The sequence below is a fragment of the Abramis brama genome (genome assembly GCF_963993115.1).
Source record: "Abramis brama genome assembly, chromosome: 3".
NCBI classification, from domain to species: Eukaryota; Metazoa; Chordata; class Actinopteri; order Cypriniformes; family Leuciscidae; genus Abramis; species Abramis brama.
The window spans coordinates 4,833,158-4,857,380 of record NC_139965.1 but is presented as its reverse complement, the minus strand read 5'-3'; the positions used below and the strand labels follow the sequence as shown (position 1 = coordinate 4,857,380).

General features: G+C 39.2%; 1 protein-coding gene across 1 annotated transcript; it reads left to right on the top strand.

The window, feature by feature from the left end:
- Positions 1-14,410: 14,410 nt before the first annotated feature.
- On the top strand, positions 14,411-21,373 carry LOC311079864 (C-type mannose receptor 2-like; the record flags this gene model as incomplete). The annotated part of the gene is made up of 4 exons (XM_084109589.1): positions 14,411-14,447; positions 14,540-14,893; positions 20,518-20,859; positions 21,024-21,373. The coding sequence occupies 4 exons, from the start codon at positions 14,411-14,413 to the stop codon at positions 21,371-21,373; spliced, it is 1,083 nt and encodes a 360-aa protein (XP_083965715.1).
- Positions 21,374-24,223: the final 2,850 nt, after the last annotated feature.

Sequence of the window (24,223 nt, the reverse complement as noted above, 5' to 3'; positions counted from 1 at the left end):
CCTTTAAAGGTGCCTTATGTAAAAATAAATAAATTCATACTCCACATTCCATACCAGATGGGGGCAGTATACCTCCAGAAAGTGAGTTGGTCTACTCTAGAGTATGAATATCTTCAAGCTACTCCCCTTCACCTTTACCAGTGAATATGTTCATATTCGTTTTGTTCATATTACATTTTTATTGTTAGTTTGAATTACATTAATTTGACAGACAGCATTCGCTGATGTTGACCAAGCTAGCGCCAACGTAACCAGAGCTTCCAACTCTCACGCATTAACCGTGAGACACGCAAACACTTTTCACACGCTCTCACCCCACACATCAATTTTCTCACGCACAGAAAAATCGCGAAGCAAAGAGGACACGGAGACCGACAGACTAGACAGAGCAGGTTAGTTATGATATAAAAAAATCTCAGCTCTCAGATTCTGTCAATTAAATACCGTTTTGGCGCTTGTAAATGTTACACGACAGATCCCTAGCGCATGTGAACCGATCATCTCTACTAGCTAATAGTAAAAAAATCACGAACACTGAAAGATACAGTAACGTTAGGCTACAACTTACCAAAATGTATTCCTCATACATAATATCGACCAATCAGTGTTTTTTATCATCGTGAAGAGGTCAATAACACAGCTGGAGAACAATTATGTCAGATTTACCTCAGGAAAGCCATTTAATATACATAATATAGGTCACGTAGTTGGCAAGAAAAAAAGAGCAATAGAGATTGTGCTATGTGTACTATATTACAATACTGTATTTATGAACGTTATATACGTTTATCGAACAGCCTTCGATACATTTCTATGTTATAACTTCCCGAAAATCTACACAAACATATAAAACAAACTTCTAACGAAATACTAACAGCATCTTACTTACCAATCCAAACGAAATGTTGCAAGTTCGAAGTCAAACCTCATTTTTTTCATGTCCATTAGTTGTCTCCAGCGATGGAAAGCAGTGCCAATGTTTACTCTGGTTCTGTTCCTTTTTTATCATATTTTATTTGAATGTAGTAGTGGGCTGTAGGCTACTTTCCACACGATTGACATCAGGTTCAAGTACGCCCACAAGCCGTGCGAGTTATTCGTGTATTGCATGTTTGGCTGGTGGTTATGTTGCCGGCATACCGCCTCCCATGGCCGAAACTGGTATTACGACACCTGTCGGGCCGTGGCTATTAATGCTAATGCTAATTGAGGTTGATATCTCTGCAGCACTATAACTTGACATTTTTTTAATGACATCATCGCCCTTATTTCTTCTCATTCTTTTGATGCATGTAGCTCATTTTTTGGATATTTTTACCTCAATTTTTACATAAGGCACCTTTAAGGACACCAATTTTCTTTGTGAATGAATAATGTATCGTAAATAAATAAATGTTCTTCCTTAAAATACATGGTGCATAAGTGAGTACACCCCTATGTTAAATTCCCATAGAGGCAGGCAGATTTTTATTTTTAAGTATTTTTTTAAAAAAAAATTTAGGATACTATGCATCCTGATAAAGTTCCCTTGGCCTTTGGAATTAAAATAGCCCCACATCATCACATAGCCTTCACCATACCTAGAGATTGGCATGGGGTACTTTCCATAAGATCATCTCTCAATGCAAATCAAACTAGCTTTTAGGCTAACTGAAATAAAATCATGCCAATCTCTAGGTATGGTGAAGGCTATGTGATGATGTGGGGCTATTTTAATTCCAAAGGCCAAGGGAACTTTATCAGGATGCATAGTATCCTAAAAAATAAATAAAAAAAATACTTAAAAATAAAAATCTGCCTGCCTCTATGGGAATTTAACATAGGGGTGTACTCACTTATGCACCATGTATTTTAAGGAAGAACATTTATTTATTTACGATACATTATTCATTCACAAAGAAAATTGGTGTCCTTAAAGGTTGGATTTTTCCTAATTTTTTAAATTAAGGCATTAAGTTCAATTTCCAAAATATGATTTTTTATTCCTCTTTTTAGTCAACTTTAGCATGGGTGTATTCACTTATGCATTGCACTGTATATGACCCACTTTAAATAAAAAACAATGTTCAAATGGGTGGAATGCCCCTTTAAGCCAAAAAAAAATATTTCTGCTATGATTTTAATTTAGAACGTACCATGTAATACTTAGTACTTACCTTATCACATTGTATTGCAATGACACTTAAATGTCAGGGCAAATATACTGTGTAATTAAAACGTTTTTTTTGTTTTGTTTTTTTAATAAGAGTACCTTTGTCTGTAATTACTGTGCAAATAGTGTTGTTTCGTATTGTTACATAGTAAGTAGTGTTTGTTACCTCGTATTGTTACATAGTAAGTGTAACTCCTGCGGGCTGTAAATTAAAGTGGCGCTTGTTACCCCCTTGTTCTGTGTAGTTACAGGGTAAGTGCAACTCCTGCGGGCTGTAAATTAAAGTGGCGCTTGTTACCCCCTTGTTCTGTGTAGTTACAGGGTAAGTGCAACTCCTGCGGGCTGTAAATTAAAGTGGCGCTTGTTACCCCCTTGTTCTGTGTAGTTACAAGGTAAGTGCAGTAAATATACAATGAAGGATCCCATTTAATTTCTGACTTTTATTTTACAAAAAAAAAAAATCAAAACACTTTTTCATCTTAATAAAACATTGTCTTTTCTACAGTATCAGTGTTTCCCCTAGGTTTACAGGTTTGGGGGGGGGGTTGCTTGGTTGGGGAAAATTGACACAGACACTATCTATCTATCTATCTATCTATCTATCTATCTATCTATCTATCTATCTATCTATCTATCTATCTATCTATCTATGTGTCACATTAATTGGTTGTCTGGGAGGGTAATGCTTTGTAAAAGTTAACATAAAACACAAATGTTAAAAAAAAAATGTTAACATAAGATATCGCTTTAAAAAAATTAAAAAAACATATTTAAATATTTTTAAAATTGACTTTTGCAAATAACCTTTGTTAAATTTATAGAAGTATTTGTTAATATTAATGGACCAGAGCTTAAATAGTTTTATTTTTTAACTAACAACTAAAAAAAGATTTATAAATACTAACAAATATATTGCTCATTCATTGTTCGTTAATGTTAGTTAATACATTTATATGACAAACAAATTTTAAATGGGCTTTTTTTGTGAGAAGTTTTTATTTCTATGATGCATTTATTGGAGAGAATAATCCTGTCAGACACAGCACTGCTGTGAACGCGCGTTCACGTTTAAACACAATTTAAACAATGTATTATTCAATGCATTACTTCTATATAATTATATATTAAGTTGCTCAAGCAAGTGGTAAAATATTTAACCATGGATTTATATTAAAATCTTTTGCATTTAAATTTTAATACAATAAATCTTGCATGTCACAAAGAACTTGTTTTTCCACCTCCACGAATGTCATTATGTCGCCTTGTTGAGGTAAATTGTAGTTTTCCTTGCTTTACCCCGGTCTTAAAGTGAAAAAAGTAGTATTTAATTAAATAAATGTATGGTGAGATTACTACATTTTATTTAATTAATCGCACTTATGGTGAAATGACTACATTTTCAGGTCAATCTGTGTTCATTTTGACCACGAAACATGCGCTGTCACTTTAATTCAGCGTTTGCAGCACAGCAGAAATCATAGACAGTATATAAACGGCAAAAGTAGACTCGGTGCGGAAACGATCGCTGCTGTATACGCACCGCAACTGGAACGGATCGATCATCGACGGACTGCATCCGCGTGCAGTGTGAAAGCTCTGTAAACATGGGTACGGGAAAAAATACTCACCGCACACGCACTGCAAACGAAATATGTGTGAAACGGGCGTAGACTTGGAGCAGGAGAGCTACTCCGGCTGCTACTCGCAGTAGAGCGAGTGTTGCCATCTTCAGTTCAGCGACATATTTCCCGCCGCGCGCTCTCTGTCCGCTAGTGCTCATCTGTATTTGACGCAAGTGTTTGTTTGTGTGAGTGTGCGCGCTTGCGCACTCATTGGGATAATTGTAAACGCGCAAACACAGACAGAAAAGACATGCCATCGTGGAAATAAGATAAATAACATATTACTTAAGGGCTATTTAGTTTTTTAAAAATAAAATAACAAATTGTAATCTGGCGCTATAAAGAAAATCAAATCAAATTTACTTGACTTCAAGGGGGGCGGGGGGAGCCGTTAGGAGGGCGGGGCGCCCCCCTTATATAATGGTAGGGGAAACACTGAGTATACTCAAACAACAAAGTAACACATTATACTTATAATACTATATACATTATAATGATCTTGGTGACAGTAAATGGGCCAATAAATTTGGGTGCAAGCTTATTAGAGACGGTGCGCAAAGGAATGTTCTTGGTTGAAAGCCACACTTTTTGACCCACGACGTATACGGGAGGCTTTGACCTGTGGCGATCGGCCTTGGCCTTGGTGCGCGCCCCTACTTGGAGTAGAGTCTCACGGGCTCTATTCCAGGTACGGTGACACCTCTGAACAAAGGCGTGAGCAGAGGGAACCGCAACCTCGGATTCCAGACTGGGAAAAATAGGTGGCTGGTAACCTACACTACACTCAAATGGAGAAAGGCCCGTGGCCGACACTGGCAACGTGTTGTGAGCGTACTCCACCATAGAAAGTTGTTGGCTCAATGAGGAAGGATTCTTGGATACCAAACATCGCAACACTCTCTCCAAATCCTGGTTGGCTCTCTCGGTTTGACCATTGCTCTGGGGATGAAACCCTGAGGAAAGACTAACCGTCGCCCCCAGTAATCTACAAAACTCTCGCCAAAATTTGGACACGAACTGGGGTCCCCTGTCGGAAACAACGTCAATCGGGAGGCCATGTAAACGAAAGACGTGGTCTACGACCGCTACCGCTGTCTCCTTAGCTGAGGGTAATTTGGGTAAGGGAACAAAATGGGCTGCCTTCGAGAACCGGTCCACCACAGTCAAAACGACTGTGTTCCCCTGAGAGGGTGGGAGGGCGGTAATGAAATCTAGAGCGATATGGGACCAGGGTCTCGAAGGAACCGACAGTGGTTGAAGTAACCCATCTGGAGGTCGATTGGAAGTCTTACCAGTGGCACAAACCGAGCAAGCCAAAACAAAATCGTGAATGTCGCGAGCCATACGTGGCCACCAGAATCGTTGCCTGACTAAAAAACTAGTGCGATTAACTCCTGGATGGCAAGCCACGTTGGAGCCATGACCCCACTGGTTAACGTCAGACCGTAATCCCTCCGGCACAAACAAACGACTCGGTGGACCACCGACCCTCGATTCGATCTCCCATGAGAGTGTGGAAACGACTAGAGTTTCGGGTAAAATGCACTCGGGAGTAGTCGGACGTTCGGAAAAATCAAATATGCGAGATAAGGAGTCGGGTTTGATGTTCTTGGAACCCGGACGGTAAGAAAGAGAAAAATCAAAACGACCGAAAAAAAGTGCCCACCGAGCCTGCCTGGAGTTCAGTCTTTTAGCAGTTCGGATATACTCTAGATTCTTGTGATCAGTCCAGACGATAAAAGGTACCCCCGACCCTTCTAACCAGTGGCGCCATTCCTCCAACGCTAACTTAACTGCCAACAACTCTCTGTTACCAATGTCGTAATTGCGTTCTGCCAGGGACAACCGGTGAGAAAAAAACGCGCAGGGATGCATCTTGTCGTCTATAGGGGAGCGTTGAGACAACACTGCACCTACTCCCACCTCTGACGCGTCGACCTCCACCACGAACTGACGTGAAGAATCAGGGGCGACAAGGATGGGGGCTGAAACAAAGCAGCCTTTCAGTTTGGTAAACACAGCCTCGGCTGTGTTTGACCACCTGAACGTCGTTCTGGGGGAGGTCAAGGCAGTCAGAGGTGCGACTAGTTGGCTGAAATTGCGAATAAAACGCCGATAGAAGTTGGCGAAGCCCAGGAACCTCTGCAGGGCCTTGCGAGAATCCGGGCTTGGCCAATCTACCACAGCCTTGATCTTCTCAGGGTCCATCCGCATACCTTCAGACGACACAATGTACCCAAGGAAAGGAACTGACTGTGCATGAAAATCGCATTTCTCTGCCTTGACAAAAAGACCATTCTCTAGCAACCTCTGAAGCACTCGTCGGACGTGTTGCACATGTTCCTGGAGAGAAGAAGAAAAAATCAATATGTCGTCCAGGTAGACATATATGAACTGATCGATCATATCTCGCAACACGTCATTGACCAGTGCCTGGAAAACTGCCGGGGAGTTGGACAGCCCGAAGGGCATGACCAAATATTCAAAGTGCCCCCTGGGGGTGTTAAAGGCAGTTTTCCACTCATCCCCCTCCCTAATGCGAACCAAATGATAAGTGTTACGCAAATCCAATTTTGTGAAGATGGACGCTCCCTGCAACCTCTCGAAAGCTGAAGACATCAACGGCAAAGGATAAGTATTCTTTACCGTGATGTTATTCAACCCTCGGTAATCAATACAAGGTCGCAGAGAACCGTCCTTCTTCCCCACAAAAAAGAACCCCGCCCCCGCTGGAGAAGAGGAAGGGCGAATGAACTTGGTTGCTAGAGAATCAGAAATATATTTCTCCATAGCCTCCCTCTCAGGGATAGAGAGTGAATATAACTTGCCTTTAGGCGGAGACTTACCTGGCAGTAAATCTATAGCACAGTCATAGGAACGATGCGGAGGGAGAGAAGCAGCACGAGACTTACTGAACACCTCCTTCAGGTCCAGATACTCTGCGGGCACGTTAGACAAATCCCCTGCTTCCTCCTGAAAAACAGAAACAGGCACAGACGAACAGGCAGACACGAGACAGGACTTATGACACTCCTTGCTCCACTCCAGTACGGCTTTATGATGCCAGTCCACTCGGGGGTTATGTCGGATGAGCCAGGGGTGTCCGAGGACGACGGGTGCCAGAGGTGAATCCATGATGTAAAACGAGATAGTCTCAGAATGGTTGCCAGAAGTGATGAGAGTTAAGTCTTGAGAGGAGAGGGAAATGGTGGGGAGTTCTTGTCCATTGAGTGCGTGGACCGCGATTCTGTGTGTGAGGGGTTTGAGGGGAATCTGAAACTGCTGTGCAAAAGTGTGGTCCATAAAATTACCTTCCGCCCCAGAATCCAGAAGTGCTCGACAGTCGTGCTGGTGGACTGACCATCTTAGTCTTACCGGGAGGAGCGTGGAGGTAGATGTAGTCGTGGATGAGGTCTTCCTGGTGGAGATCCCACCCGATAGTAGCCTCAAGTTTACTATCGGGCTTGGCCTTTTACTGCGCAGTTGTATGCAAAATGTCCAGCTCCTCCACAATACAGGCAAAGGCCCTGGGACCTCCGCCTCTCCCTCTCCTCCTGGGAAAGCCGAGCTCGACCCACCTGCATGGGCTCGGGATCGTAGACGGGGCTGACCATGTCCCTGCCATTGGATCTGGAACCGTCGACTCCTCCGAAGGTACGGGTGGACGGAGCTCGGTGCTCGATCCTGGATAACCGAGCGTCCACCCGCAGAGCAAGATCAATGAGACCGGTCAGTGTGGTCGGCAGATCCAAGGCGTAGATCTCCCTCTGGACGTGGTCAGCCAACCCATGCAGGAACATGTCCCACTGCGCCTCCTCGTTCCATCCGCACTCCGCCACCAAGGTCCGGAACTCGATCGAAAAATCGGAAACTGATCTTTCTCCTTGCCGAAGATCCGCCAATGTGCTTGCGGCCTCTCTCCCAGAGACCGCACGGTCGAAAACATTCCTCATCTCGGCGGGAAGGGTCTGGAACGAGGCGCAGCATGGGTTCTGGTTCTCCCACACCGCCGTTCCGCAAAGTGCCTCCCTCCCAGTCAATAACGTTAGTACAAACGCCACTCTGGCCTGTTCAGTGTTGAAAGTCTGTGGTTGAAGAGCAAAGTGCATTGAACAGCGCGTCAAAAATGCTCTACAAAAAGCTGGTTCACCTGAATAAGGCTCTGGTACAGGTAGGTAGGGCTCTGACTGGGAGTGACAGTCACTTGGGACTGTGACACTCTGAAGTTGAGGAGTTGATGGAGTCCCATTGGTCTTGCTGCACTGCAAAAATATGAATATATATATTAGCAAGCCACACCTTCAATTTTTACATTGTCGAACAATCCTCCACTCTAAAACATTTTGTGCCACCTGATATTACTGTAGTAACTGTAATTTTGAAGAAAACACATTTTGGTGAAGTTTATGATATTTTATAGTGATAATGACTGTAGTGCAGCAGAAAATGTTTTTAAAAAAGGCATAGTTGTTCTGACAGCAACAAATTATTACTATATATATATAATAGCAAACAATACTATTTGAACTATCCTCCTACGTACGGTTGCATTGTAAACAGTGGGGCGGTACTTCTGCCGGCGCTGGCGTGACCTTTCAACGTGATGACGTAGTTCCCTGTCCGTTTGTTGATCTTTTTTTATTTATTTTTTAATTACCTATCGTTTCGATTAAAAATCCAGAAATGTTTTCTTCAAAAAACATAGTTTCTCTCCCACTGAGGAAAGAAAGACATGGATATCTTGGATGGCATTGGGGTCAGTAAATTATTCGGAAATTTTCATTTTGGGGTGAACTAATCCTTTAACAAGTGCATTTGTAACACGGTTTACTGGTAATAATTGTGATTTTAATTAAGTGATAAAAACGCATTTGCGGGGGACTTCCGGTCGCGACATGTAGGGAGAGGACGCACACGCGGAGGCTCCCAGTTTACTTTTTGTCACAATCTCATTCTAATTCATTCTTTGCTCGAATCTCGACATAACTTTTTTGGCTGTAGTTGCTTTAGCTTATTCCTGCAAAATGAGCAACTCCAAAAGCACAAAATCAGCCAGTAACACGCAGACCCCGGCTACACGTGCAGCTGGAAAACTAGCATCCTTTGCAGCTAACAACTTTCCAACAATTGAGAAGGCGCCTGCGACACCCGAAGCGGGGTTTATGGACCAACTTTCGGCTGAATTCGCAAAACAGAGAGCCTCACTCAAGGAGGACGTCTCGTCTCTGATCCAAGACGCCATCAGACCAATTCAAACGTCACTGGATTCGCTACAGACGACAATCAACTCATTCCAGAGCCGTCTTACCTCCGTGGAATCTGTAGCTGGTGATAACTTTGAACGGCTAACGGTGGCGGAGTCTGCCATCAGAATGCTCCAGAGCCAAAATCAGGTGCTTCTAGATCGGTGCGATGACCTGGAAAACCGCTCGTGGAGATCCAATCTTCGTATATTGAACATCCCCGAAGGCTGTGAAGATGGCAACGATCCCCTAAAGTTCATGGTAGATGTACTGATGCAAGTGATGGGACCCGAAGCCTTCCCTACACCGCCTGAGCTGGAGAGAGCCCATCGGACCCCAACTTCTAAACCCGGCCAAAGATCCTCCCCTCGCGCGTTCCTGGTCTGCTTCTCCAGATTCCAGCAGAAGGAAACTGCGCTGCGCTGGGCCCGGAATCATGAGCTCAAGTATCAAGGCGCCATCCTAAGGGTCTATCAGGACCTCAGCGCAGCTCTCGCTAAAAAGAGAGCTGCGTTTAACGGTATAAAGCAAGCCTTGTATCAGAAGAACGTCAGATTCCACCTGCTCCACCCGGCCCGACTGCGAGTGATGTGTGGGAGCGATGTACTCACTTTTGACTCGCCCGATGAAGCTCAGAAGTTTTTCGACCAGAAGTTCAGTAAAGAGTAGGACTTCACCTCATATGTTGCAGTCTGGTCTGTCTGTACAACCCGACGATGGTTAATTACCCGAACTCAAGGTGTGTAACTTATGTTCACCTTATAATGGTAAGCAGCAATCCGGTACGAATACATAACGATGTTTATGCTAGGCTAATTCATACTATGCTATGCACGAGTTTATACACTTAAATCTTAACGGAGTAAACCATTCGTGCTGCTTTCCAGATGTGTGTACGCGTGCATATAGGTATGTTTGTGCGTGTATCTATGTTTATAATATGTGTTTTCTTACAATAAGGGGAACAGGCTTTGGCCTCTGTGAATGTTCAGTGGTTTACTTTTACTGCGTTTCCCAACCACCTCACCCCCTTTTTTTTTTCATTATTATATATATATATATATATATATATTATTAATTTTTTTTTTAATTCACTTGAATGTTGAGAGGATTTATTGTTGAATATTAAAAATAACTGGGAGCCCCCTCAGGCCTAAATATTAAGAGAATGTGCTACCAGAAGCTGTTGGAAATGGTGTTTAGCCTGCAGCTTGCCTCAGGGAGAGGGACAAGTATAGGCCTTGTTCTGGTTTTGTGTTTAGATAAGGTTAAGATTAGGGATAGGGTAAGGGACAACTCCACACTTTTGCAACATAGGATCTTCTTTTTTTATTTTACTTTTAACAGAAGTTTCTTTTCCTTTGCATTATATATATATTTTTAATTAAACATGGTGTATGGTACTGATGCAAGAGGGGCTGCTGTACGTTTCATTAGTTGGAATGTGAAAGGTTTGAATGGGCCTGTTAAAAGAGCCAGGATATTTAATCATCTTAAACAATTAAAATGTGATGTGGCATTTCTTCAAGAATCCCACCTACTGGTTAAAGAGCAAGTCAGACTTAAAAAAGGCTGGGTTGGTAACATATTTCATTCTAATCTTAATTCCAAAACTTGTGGAACAGCCATACTGATTCATAAAAAAATTCAGTTCAGTGTGACTACTATTATTTCAGACCCTCAAGGACGCTTTGTGATGGTTTCTGGACTCCTCTATCATAAGCCTGTGGTTTTGGTCAATATTTATGCCCCAAATTGGGACGATGATAAATTTATGGGTAAAATTATCTCATTAATTCCAGATTTGAACTCTCACCAGTTGATTTTTGGCGGAGACTTGAACTGTGTGATAAATCCAACACTTGACCGCTCCCATTCTAAACTTACAAACCTTTCCAAAAAAGCCAAACTTTTATCACATTTTATGGATGACATAGGATGTGTTGATCCTTGGCGTTTTTTGTACCCAGTGGGTAAATCTTTTTCTTTTTTTTCTCCTCTACATCACTCATATAACCGAATAGACTATTTTTTCATTGATCAGAACCTTCTTTCTTCTGTCACAAAAGTCGAATATTTGTCTATAATTATATCAGATCATGCGCCTGTTTTACTAGATCTTGCTTTTCCTCTTTGCAAATTGGAACGCCCCTTTTGGAAATTAGACAGAAATCTTTTGACCGATGCAAAATGATATCCCAAAAAATAGACGACTTTATAGAATCAAACAAAAAAGATGATATCTCCCCCTCTCTCCTCTGGGAAACATTAAAAGCTGTAATCAGAGGTGAGATTATATCATATTCAGCTAAAATAAATAAAACTAAAAGAATCAAACAAGAGGAGCTCATTAAATCAATATTTATGGTGGATGCTCAGTATTCTACCTCTCCTTCCCCCGAGCTTTACAAAAGGAAGCTGGATCTCCAAACGCAATATAATTTGATATCAACTGAGAAGACAGAACGTCTTCTTTTAAAATCTCGGGGATATTTCTATGAACATGGCGACAAAGCTGGACGTTTATTAGCACACTGACTTAAATGCCACTCGGCATCCCAACAAATCCCCCAAATACGGAAAGATGATGGTGAACTAACTATCGATCCAGTAGAAATCAATGAAACATTCGCCTTATTTTATTCAAATCTGTATATGTCAGAGATGACAGAAGATGGCTCTGATATGGAAAATTTTTTCAAGGACCTCCAAAACCCTTCAGTAACAGCAACACATAGGACTAAGACTGAGCTCCCACTAGATCATATAGAAATCTCTAATGCAATAAAAGCAATGCAAAATGGCAAGGCACCAGGCCCTGATGGGTTCCCTTTAGAGTTTTTTAAAAAGTTTTCCAACAAGCTATTAACAATTTTGCTCAATGTGCTCACTTATAGCCTGTTGCGTGCACATACTCTCTAGTGGCCAAGTGTGGGTATTTGGACAGACCCCATGTTTGAGTTTCTCTGTTTTGGGCCACTTTTATCTGTTGCTGTTTGAACTGAACAGAGAAGGGTTGAGTTCAGTAGTGAAGACTGGTGATACTGGTTACTGAGAGCCTTTAAAAACCCATGTTTGAGGCTCCAGTCAAAGAGAAAGAAACGTGTGAGATGAAGGAGTGAGTTTGACCAGTGATGGAGTTTGGGGCTTGAGGGATTGAAGCTTCTTCTTTTTCCTCTTCTGAGAGCCGAGATCACTGGTGTTGAGGAGGAGATCACGGTAGACATTCACAACAGAGATGAGATAAAGGCATGAAAGTGCTCATATCATGCTTTCATTCCCCTGAAGTCCATCTCTAATGTTAGTAAAGATTATTAGACTCATTATCCCACTGAAATAATATCATCATCTTCTGCTGTTTCAGAATAAACGTCTTTATTTCCTCCGTCTAAATACTTGATTGTGATTGGCTGGAATGTGTTCATTAAAACATTGTTACATTTTTAAGAATTAGTCACACCTTACATCACAACTATTAGTTCTTATTCTGCTGTTCTTTGTTAATAGAACATGAACACATTTGCATGTAAACACATCCTCATCACTCATTTGTTTAGGTCCACATTTAGACTTTCAGGGTGGACAATCTTTACATCTCTGACGTGAAACAGAAGCAGAAACAGTGTGTTATTGTTCTAGATATATTCCATTGTCTCATTCTTTCTTATTCATCTGTTAGTTTTATTAAGTTACACTTAACTCTAACATTAGTTTTTCTCTGGCTGTTATAAAGCACATTTGTTATAGAAAAAAAGCAGTGACAAATGATTATGTAGTAGATTATTATTATGTATGGTTAGGGTAGGGTTGATTATTGATGATAACATGTAGTGGCCTGAGGCCTAAACCATGAAGCTGGTTTAAGTTAACAAGGTGTTTCAGTTTAGTTTGCACCAACCCTGGATTTTAGGCACTATGAAAGTGGCTCGGCTTTTAGCGGTGTTCATCGCGACAGTCACGGTACCAACAAACCTGATTGGATTGGTTTGGTTTGTCAACTCAAAAATAATCCTGTAACCCTGAGTTTGTTCAACTACCATCATGGGTGGCCCCTGATTAACTGATCTCCCATACAGAAAAAAAAATATTGAAATATATTTGCATTGTTCACTTATATTTATCATTTTGAAATATATTCTGTAATATATTACATATATTATATAATATAATATATAACAAAAATATAATGTTAAGTGTGAAATATATTTACATTTATAACATGTAATGTAAAATATATGACAAAATGTATGGTCATAAAATGTTTAGCTTGCTAAAGAAGGGTCGAAAATGTATTTTGATCATAGTAATTCCTCTACCTTTTCCCCAATACACAACAGTAGGCTACCATATTTCACTACTGTATTATGACACACAGCTATAATAAATACTGTACTTACATTTAAATGACTGCAATGTAAAATGACAGATAGTTGCTTTCCTAGGACTATTAGGCCATATTAGGTGGCAGTAGCTAACACTAAGTGCAATTATTAGATTTATTGTTGTGTTTTATTGACATCTTTCCTGAAGTCATTTAAATATTGAAAATATGCACAATATTTATGATGCAAGTATAACAGTGACACTCCAACAGTGAGATTTAAAATGAAATAAATAAAAATGTAAAAAATTTATTGAAAATGTGTTGTTTGTTTGTGAAAATGTTAACTTTTTAAATTTCAAAATATATTTCAAATTAAACAATTTGCAAAAGTTAAAACATATATGAACATATGTTGTTAGTAAATATATTGACCTATAAATATATTCACATATTTAACTAAAATATATTTTTTGGGCCAATTTCGAATATTTGCATATATTCCACAAAATATATTTCAAATATATTTATTTTGTGTATGGGATGGAACGGCCATTTATGTCAAGATGAACAGGGATGAAACACGAGTTATGCAGCCCAGCAATATCATTAAAGCTGCTGTTTAGTTGTGAATGTTCAAATGTAAATTTTAAATGTTCATATAATTGGTTTTTTTTCAGACTAATACTGACAAAGACGTCAATATGCAAATATAGAGAAAAAGAGGTAGACAAACACAAATAAGGAGGAAGTAAAATATGAAAATCAGTTTTCAGAGAAATACACAAATGATGTGATGAGCTGAATGAGGGATGAGAGCAGATATAATAATAGCGTAGTGTAAATCTGCAGACAGAAACATCAGACTCAGGACAGAAACACACGACCTCTAAAGTAAGAACATGTTCATTCTTCAAACACAATTACACTTTCAGATGTTAATATTGTCTGAATGTTTATGTTCAGTGAATTCATGCTGCTGTTGCGATAATAAATTAAATTGTCATTTTTTACTCCAAAATTAATCAGGGAATGTTTGATGTCTGAGTTTTTATGTGTTTCTTCCTCAGAAATGGACCAAACTCTATATTTGATTCTTCTTCTCATTGGTGAGTGTGTTTGTTGTATTATTTATGGTTTATAGTTTCATCAGGTTTGACCCTGTTATGAAAAGCATTAAATCAAACGCTCTCTTTCACAGCTCTCTGCTCCGTATCTGAATGTGTTCAGCGTCAGTATCACTTTATAAACGTGTTGAAGAACTGGACTGAAGCTCAGAGATTCTGCAGAGAGAATTACACAGATCTGGCCACCGTTGACAACATGAATGACATGAACGAGCTGAACAAGAGTGTGAATGATGAAGGTGATCAGAAGGTCTGGATTGGGCTGAAGAGGACGAGTGTTAATAAATGGCAGTGGTCTTCAGGTGAACCTGCGCTCTATCTGAACTGGAGACCTAGACAACCTGATGGCAAAGACGAGTGTGCTATGATGAGAAAAGGAGAATGGCATGATGCGTCATGTAGTGATACTCGTAATTTCGTCTGCAACAGTGAGTGCAGCTATTTACAATTACAACCATTCATTTATAGATGCACCATATATATAACGGCTCCAGAACGTATTCTACTAACACACACAGTAATAACTTAACAAATTAAAGGTGGGATAGGTCATTTCAGAGAGCCTAGCAATATCAAGTTAGCTTTGAAAGCATGAGATCCCACTCTCCCTTCAGAGTCTCCAAACCCACGGCTCCTTTAAAACACAAGAACACACACAGCAGAGTCGGCTAAGCATCAAGAGAGACAGCGTCAAATTACCTCATGACTCATAAACACAATAAAATTACAATAATAGTGTGAACGCAGCATGAGCTCGTTGTTCTGGTTCAGGAGGAACTGTAAAAGACGACTGCTGTGTGTTTGTGCTGCTCAGTGACTGTGTGTTTCTGAATATAATTTTTTTCAGGTAGGCCAGTTATTCATTTGCATATCTTAAGTGTAGAAAAATATATAAATCCAGAGGTTTTGTAGACAAATGTGCAAATATTTTAAGGCTATGTGTATTATATATTAAATAAAAAAAAATGCTTAAAAACAACAATACACGAATGTTATGTATACTGATAAACTGTTTGCAGATATACTCTCAAGTATTCTAGGTCAATTTGATTTTAAGACAGATTACACACCTACCACAAACCCCTATTGTTACAAAAATGATAATCAAGGTAAATTAATTGACTCACTGTATTCAAATGAGTAAAACAGAGAAGTATTATTACTCACAACATCACTATTCCTCCTTTTCAGATATCTGAAAAATGCCACTAAATTAAGCAGCCTTTCATGCTAAAATGCTGAACTGTTTTATCTTCAATCACGGAGGTCTGCGCAATCGGGCCATTTTGTCTATGGTGCACACTAGGGATGTTTGGACTCCAATAAAATAATACACTTTATATTTTACCTCTATAGTTGTAGACTAAATGTAGCCTAGTTTAAAGAAGATCTAGCTTACATTTCTCTTTTTCATTAATGGAGATATGGAAATTATGCCATCCCAGCAAACATTTGGACGTTTAATGACCGTTGAAAAGACGTCTGTCCGAGACGTCCCGTCATGGTTGAAAAATAGTTCCAAAATGAAAGTTGAACCGACGTCTTTGACGTCGTCTGGCCGTGAATTCCACGTCTTTTCTGCTCGATGGTGTTTTAAGCCCCCAATGGCTCCTTAGAGGCAGCTAACCCTACCCTCAACTTTAAACCTACCCATCCCCTCGCTGCCTGGAAGGCGCCGTTGGGGGCTTAAAACACCAAACACTGTCTGTTTCTCAATATGCGTTCTTCAGTGATCTTGTGTCCTTGTGTTCTCGTACTACGTCATCATCAACCGTCGAAGTTCAATTCCAATACTCAAGAACGCAAGTACAGAGGACGCATGAAGTGCCTGGATGTGTCCTTGACATCGAGGATGCATCAAATGCAGACTTGAGAGAATCGAACCGTTAAAAATCCCAGAAGACACTGCGGGCAGTCGACGTACGGAAGGCTGTAAGCTTCAAACTTCTCGTTCTCACTTGAGAGATTCCCGCAGCAAGCTCGATATACGTGACAGCTCGTGAAAGTTTACATTTGTCGGTCTCTTTTGCTTCATTTTAATAAAGTGATAAAGACCTTAAAAAAGCGGCAGTATTTTTATTAGCATATTATAAAGAATCTCAACATATTCTCAACTTATATGAAAACAATATCTATAATAATATGAAAGAAATGTTTAATAGGTTGTGACATTTGTTTGTGATGTTGTGTTGTATTTATTGCGCTTTGGTCGTGAATCGCTATTTGCCGAGATGGTCAGTTAAGCAGCAAGATCGCAGCACATCTCAGTTCTCATAAAGATGCGTTCTGTGTTCTCGCGTCCTTCCAAGTTCGTTCTTTCAAGGTCGGCTGGCAAGACCGGTCTCAGAGAGAACGCAAGTCTGTTCTTTGCGTTCTTGGAATTGAGAAACAGCCACTGTCTTTTCTGCGCGTCCCTGGACGTCTAAATCACGTGTCAAACTTAAGGCCCGCCACATTATTTTATATGGCCCGCGAGAGCATAGGCCTATGGGTGTCTTAAAATTAGGGATGCAACGAAATCTATGCTGCCGAAAATTTTCGGCCGAAAATAACATTTTCGTTTTTTGGCCGAAAGATAAAAAGCCGCCGCGCCCCTCCGTGTTCGCCGATGGTTTGACTCTGACTCAGTGTGTTTTATGACTTTGCGTGCTCCGCTGTGTGTGCGTGCTGTGCTCTCCGCTCCGTGTTCACTGCGCGTTCTGCTCAATGTTCCGCAAGCAACCTCCGTATGTGTATGTGTGCGTGTGCGTGTGCGTGTGTGTGTGTGTGTTGCGAGCTCTATGGAGCTCATAATATGACAAAACGATTTGAATTTGAATTGTGTAAATTTGAATTATTTGCAAGTGTAATCTAACAAAATTGAATTTTAGGTGGTAGTTTAAATAGTTCTGAATTTGATTTTTTTTTTAAACGAATATTGAACATTTGAAATTCAACAAATTGAAATGTTTTTATGGCTGAATTTTATAGACCTGTATTTTCAAACAGCTAGTTTTTTTGTTCTGAATTCGTATACTGCAAATATTCAGTTTAAAAAAATACAGATTCAAGTTTTCAAGATGAAGAAATTCGGAACTTCAAATTCAGTTTTCTAAAATTCAAGTTCAAAAATTCAGATCTTACAGAAAGTAGGTCACAGGTCATCCACAGGGAAGAGTAAAGGATCTCAGATAAGTCGAACAGAGCATTTTGGCTGCACTGCAGTTGTTTTCTGCCGCAAACGCGGTGGTGGTTCAAGAGAATCCGTGTATCTTTCGTTCAGTCGTTTTTTATTTAATATTAAGAGTAGAAAAATGAGAAAACAGCTTGAGTATTAGATTTCTAATATTCTAGTAATAATAGTCCGCTGCAGCAGTTGCACGGAGCTTACAAAACGCGTGTATTGCAACTATAGGCTACATTTAATTTTCTCATCAAACAACTAGACTAACGAATGGCTCGGCACAACAGAAGAGCCTAGAAAGGGCTTTTTCTCTGTATAGACCAGCAGTTGGTCTGAATTTGCTATAACCTATAGCCTATTTTCCGGACTGTATAGGCTAAGTCACGTTTTATCATGAAACACGCTGTGATTTATTCCAAAGTGACTCAGGCATATATAATGCAACGTTATAACGTTAAATAATCTAAATGTTGACTTTCAAAAGTAGGCGTGCCAAGAAGGCTATTCTCTGTATTTTGGTTCATTTTTGGTGAGCGCCAGAAAGATCTAAAGAGACCGAGACGCGCTAAAGCAGCTCATCATGTTGTTTCATTTATTTTTCAATGACATGATATTTTGTAGTCATTTTGAATGTACACAAATAAAAATATACATTTTACTGTTTCGAATGATGTCATATTATCTAACAACTAAAGCACGTCAGTGTAGCCTACGTCTTTTCAGGACCTCTTAAAAACTACTTGGGGCACTTGCAATTAATTATTGCAGTATCAACCAATGTGTAAGCATAATTGCTTTTGCATATTTCATAAGGATTTCATAGAGGGGACTATAAATGCACGTGTAAAGGACGTCACCTACTGGACGTCCACTTAAAATGACTAAAATGCAGTGGCTTTGCAATCACTTAACCTCACTGGGCACTTTGTGACAATAATTTATTTAAACAAGATAAAGTAAATATATTTACTTTGTATACAAATAGAAATGTATTTCATAAAGATAATTCCTGTTTTTTTTCTGTCTTGCTTGACTGGACGTGTAAAGGACGTCAATGGACGTCTTCACAACCTCTTAAAATCTAATTGGGCAATTAAATTAATTATTGCAGTATTAACCATGCAAGGATTAAGCACAGCTTTTGCATATTTCACAAGGATTTCATAGAGGGTCATGATGGACTATAAATGCACGTGTAAAAGACGTCGCCAGGTGACGTCCTCTCACCCGATACACTATTTATTGAACTACACGTAGCTAAAAGTCAAAATAACAATTATACATGCAAACCAAGAGAACTGTAGACATGTACAAATGAATGTATTTTTAGGAAATGTTCTGTGTTACATATTTTTACCAATTTATGCCGTCCTACCGTGACTATTTTTGGCCAGGGACACAACGTTGCCGTCGGACCAATGTTTGCTGGGATGCTTTAGTTTAGTGGATGATTTCTGTCCCCTACTGGAAAACAAAGACCTTTAAAAGGAAAATGACACAATGAAATTACCACTACAACCAGTAGATGGCAGCAGAGGACTGGTTTGCTCATACAGCGCTGCAAGTATGACGTGACTTTGTAGACCAACCGGCAGTTCACATCTCGCTTGTTCCCTCGACAAAACCGGGCTTTTGGATTATCGCTAAAACAAGCTCTGTAATTAACAAAAGTTTATGATACTTGCACGTTTTGTCCATCAAGATCACAGATGAACACAACTTTTATGAATTTTGAAGCATAAATGTAGTCTCCAGAAGTAAAAAGCTAAAGTTTGGCTATAAACGAACTACACAATGGTCCCACAAATTCAAGACTATCATCACTAAAGCTTCTGACAACTCTTACAGTTTTTATCTAAAATCATTTTCCCAGAACATTGAGTTGGAATATAGTTTATAAGAGCACAATTATAAGCATAATGAGTGTAAAAGCGGATTGAGTTAATCTGTTCGGCGTGATGACGTTTAATCTCCGACAGCCTCTGTAGTCCCATTTAGCCAATAGCTAGACACGTAACAGCTTAAAAAAAATCTGGAGTGGCGTAATATTGATGTATTTTATGTTGTAGAATAAACGTGAAAGTGTCTTGAGCTTGTGTTCACCACAGACCTTATTTCAACCATTTAACCAAAATCCCATTCAAAAAACCCATTGACTTCGGGACGATGGAACCAGAAGTGCTAAAATGCTAAACTCTACAATTAAACTGATTTTAAAACATTGCTAAAGGACACATGTGGAAAAAAAAAATATTACAAAAATCTTTAAAGCTGCTAAAATTACCCAGAAAACACAAACGTATTTTCTTCTTCTGGTCTGTGTTGCTGTGGGTCTATTAGTCTGCATTTACACTACAGCACTAAATGCACAGGTTTATTTTGACAAATGTTTTGTCCCGTCCATTGCTACGGTTATCACTGTCAATCACAGCAATTTCAGGAGTGACTGAGGAATAATGTAACGGATTCATACCCTTAATTATATATTTTGTTCTTGGCAATTTGGCGTGCAGTTTTCATACTCTATGCTTTGCCTATCCTGTTTTATAAAGAGAGTGTGTGTGTGTTTGTGTGTGTGTGTGTGTGTGTGTGTGTGTGTGTGTTTGAGTTTCCTCTGAAATACTTCCATATTAATTTTTTTTTTCTTACAAATTATATTATCAGCATAATAATTTGAGTAAATGTAACTGTGTAAAATATAATAACATCATTATTGTATGTAATTCATGTCATTTGTTAGTGAATATAGAACAGACTGTGTATAAATGTCACACTTTCAATGTTGAGTCAATTTCTGTATAGAAAATATTTTTCTGAAAAAAGTCCAGTTCAAAAAAATAAAAAAAAGGAACAAACTGTTTTTTTTTTGTTGTTGTTGTTTTCTTAAAGCGAACACAGGACTCGTCTTTGTCAATCAGAATAAGAACTGGAGAGACGCTCAGAGTTACTGCAGACAGAATCACATTGATCTGGTCAGTGTGAGGAACCAGGATGAGAGTCAACAGGTTCAGAAGTTCATCAATGATAGTCACATATCTAATGATGTCTGGATCGGTCTGTTCAGAGACTCATGGCAGTGGTCAGATCAGAGTAACTCCTCTTTCAGATACTGGAATACTGGTGAACCTAATGGTGGAGGTGTTGAAAACTGTACAGTGATCAGACCAAACCCTCTGAGACAGTGGAATGACATCTCTTGCGACAACCAATTTCCTTTTGTGTGTCATGAAGGTGAGCAGATCCTCACAAACACACACAATCCATCCATCACCTCCAGATCTCTTAAAGTTCACGCTACATGTCTGACATGACAGATTCCTCCACAGTGTTTGTTCTGCATGTTGTTTTTGATCAGTCTCTCTCTAGTTTTTGCTTGTGGTTTGTTTTGTGTCCAGATAAACTGATTCTGATCAAAGAGAATCTGACGTGGCCTGAAGCTCTGAGATACTGCAGACAGAATTATACGGATCTGGTCTCGGTTCATTCAGTCGAGATGCAGGAGGAGGTGATGAATGTGGTTAAACGTGCGTCTACTGAGGCGGTGTGGTTGGGTTTACGTCACTCCCATATTTTGGGCATCTGGTACTGGTTGATCGGAGAGACCGTGTGCTTTCATAACTGGGCTCCAGGAGAGGAGAACTGTGTGTCTGGAGTGAGATCTGGAGCAGTTCAGTCTGGAGGAGATCAGCGCTGGATCAGCCGTCCTGAACACGACAAACTCAACTTCATCTGCAGCAGATCTTAGGAGTGAATGTTTGTGTTCTTACATAACTAGCGAATGTTTTAATCATCAGATAATGTGCTTATATCAGTACAATGAAATTAATGTATGTCATTTAAAAGTATCATATGAGTCTTTTCTCTATCAATGTAATGTTCTTTGGGTATTTAAAATACTAATGTGCACTATATGTTTTAAAGACCCCATGACATCAACATGAGTTTTTATGTGTGACTGTTCAGTCAAACATACTTGCTGTTAAATAGAAAGTAGAAGATCATGATTCGAGGATGTGGCTCAAAGTATATTGGCTGTTTAAAATAAATGCAAAGCACAAGCCACGTCAGATGATTTCATGGGATCTTGTTATTCTGGTGGTGTGGCTTCTTTCTTCTCCTCACTCCTGTGTTTTGCACTAGTCATATATTTACTAATTACTTGTTTATGATTGTGATTGTGAGCATCTATATGTGTCTCAATGAAATGAAATATGGTTTATTCTTAAAGAGAAAAATAAAGTTGAGTATAAAGTATCTTGCAACCTGTAATGTGTGTTCAACAACACCCACTCAAATAAAAATATTTACAAACAGCATTAAAATTTGAAAAATGTAAACATTCTTTCAACTTCATTTTTATTAACAACTCAACATTCTACACAGTAAAATCCTCAGTGTTAAATGGACACTACTGAATGTCTGTATGGGTCCAATCTACAGAGTGTTAAAATAACACTGGAGAAACTTCCGATAATTATATATATATATATATATATATATGTGATTAAAGTTTGACTTCATATCTGTCATACATCTACAGAAGTTTTATTGAGAATTAACAGAGGTTTAGATGTTGATGTTTTATTGAAGATTTAGTTTGAAGTCACCATTATGATGATCAGTGTTTACTTTAGATGAGCTCTTGACCCTTGACTTTTGTTAAAGGAATAGTTCACTTTAAAATGAAAATTCTGTCATCATATACTCACCCTCATGTTGTTTCAAACCTGTATGAATTTCCTTCTTCTGCTGAACAGAAAGGAAGATATTTAGAAGAATGTCAGTAACCAGACAGTTTCTGGGTCCCATTGACTTCCATAGTAGGAAAAAAATATATAAGTTAAATTAAGGTTACCACGGCAACCACTTGCGTGTCCGGGTTTGAACTCACTTCTCGTGTATGAAAAGTATCTTTACACATGATGGGCAGCAAAAAATGCAAGAAAACCTTGACATGTACTGACAACGACATCATTTAAGTGTATTCTCTTTGTTTGGATGTTGATATAGCAAACGTTCATTCATAATGATTCTCCTTTAATCTGGTATACAGTTTTATACAGTTTTGTCCCTTATAACCAGTAGGATAACAAGCCTAAGCAAGTGTGGGAGGAGACTGGCCAGCAATCAGTTTCAGGTGCAGGTGCTAGTCATATGATCAAGACAGCATAAATGGTTGTTGCAACAACAGATGCATTTGAGGCTTTCATCAAATATGATATGCCATCTATGATATTAGACTACATAGCCTATAATAAAAGATAATGAATTTCAAACCTGAACCAAACATATTTTTATTCAAAGATCAACAGTATTTCATTAGTCTTTAGTCTGCCACAAAAAAAAAAAAACATTAAAATCATGAACTCAAATGTCATGGTTAAAAATAAAAAACAATGACTGTTGTAACAGTACGTAAATCATAGCCTAATGCTAATAAGCCTTATGCCAAAATTATTATTACAACTAAATTGTCGGTCATTAAATAAATAATTGTGTATATGATTTGCTTTGTGTAACCCGACATCAGACATTAGTTCGAAGTTTTTTTTTACACACAGTGCCAATCAACCAACCAAAATGGCTGCAGGACGACTCAACCTCCACGGACAGTTTTGAATGTTTTTTAATGTTTTATCAGACAATAACTACTCAAGATTTTGCTTTAGAGTAATTTTTTTGAGACAATTAGGGGCGGATTCGGGATTCGGGACAACAGCTTAGATTTCGGGACGGTCCCAAATTTTTCTGGACGTCTGGTCACCCTATTTAAAGGTTACTTCTGATTTGTGGTGTATGCTGTGGGTTTTCTTCTGTCTTCTTCTTCTGTCTCTGACAGGTGGCAGGAGGTCCATAAGAGCAGCCCGACCCTCCTGCAGTCTTGAGGAGAGCTATTTCCTACTTATGTGAATTTTATTATGGACACGGTTTAACATTTGATGGTCTGTGTTGGAGCAATACAATTTAGAAGTGTTTTTTTTTTTTTTTTTTTACAAACTACATTTGTTGCCTAGAATCAAGTATTGTGATCTGTGGATCCTCCTGCCTTAAATAAGGAGATGGTGTAGTCAGCTTATATTTCCTACACTACACAAGCTTAATTGTTATTTGCTAGTTTGACATGACAGAAGAAAACAGAAAGGTTTTGTGTAGGCTGTCAATGTTTTTATCATTCATCAGCTTGAAAAAAAAATCGTTCTGAAAGTGATTCCAACGATATTGTTCCTCTGTGCTACTATCGTTATAGTTGTGATGTAAGGTGTGTTGGACATCGACTGTGGATGGATGTAACCGATCGGTGAGAGTTGCCGCGTGCAGGCGTTTAGGAGTCGGACACTTTCTGCTTCTCGTAGTGACGCTCATGCTGTGTTTGCATACTTTACCACAGCTGAAGTGAAATAAATGCTATATTTGTCAAATACACAGACGCTTCAGATACTTTTCTATTTAATACATTATGCAGCCTACACTGTAGTACTGCTTAATACAGCGTCTGTTTATACAAGAATAAAGTTCAACATAAGCTTATATTTAAATACCAATGTAGTGGGGTCTAAGTTTTTTTTAATCAGTTTTATTTTGATAAACATGACAC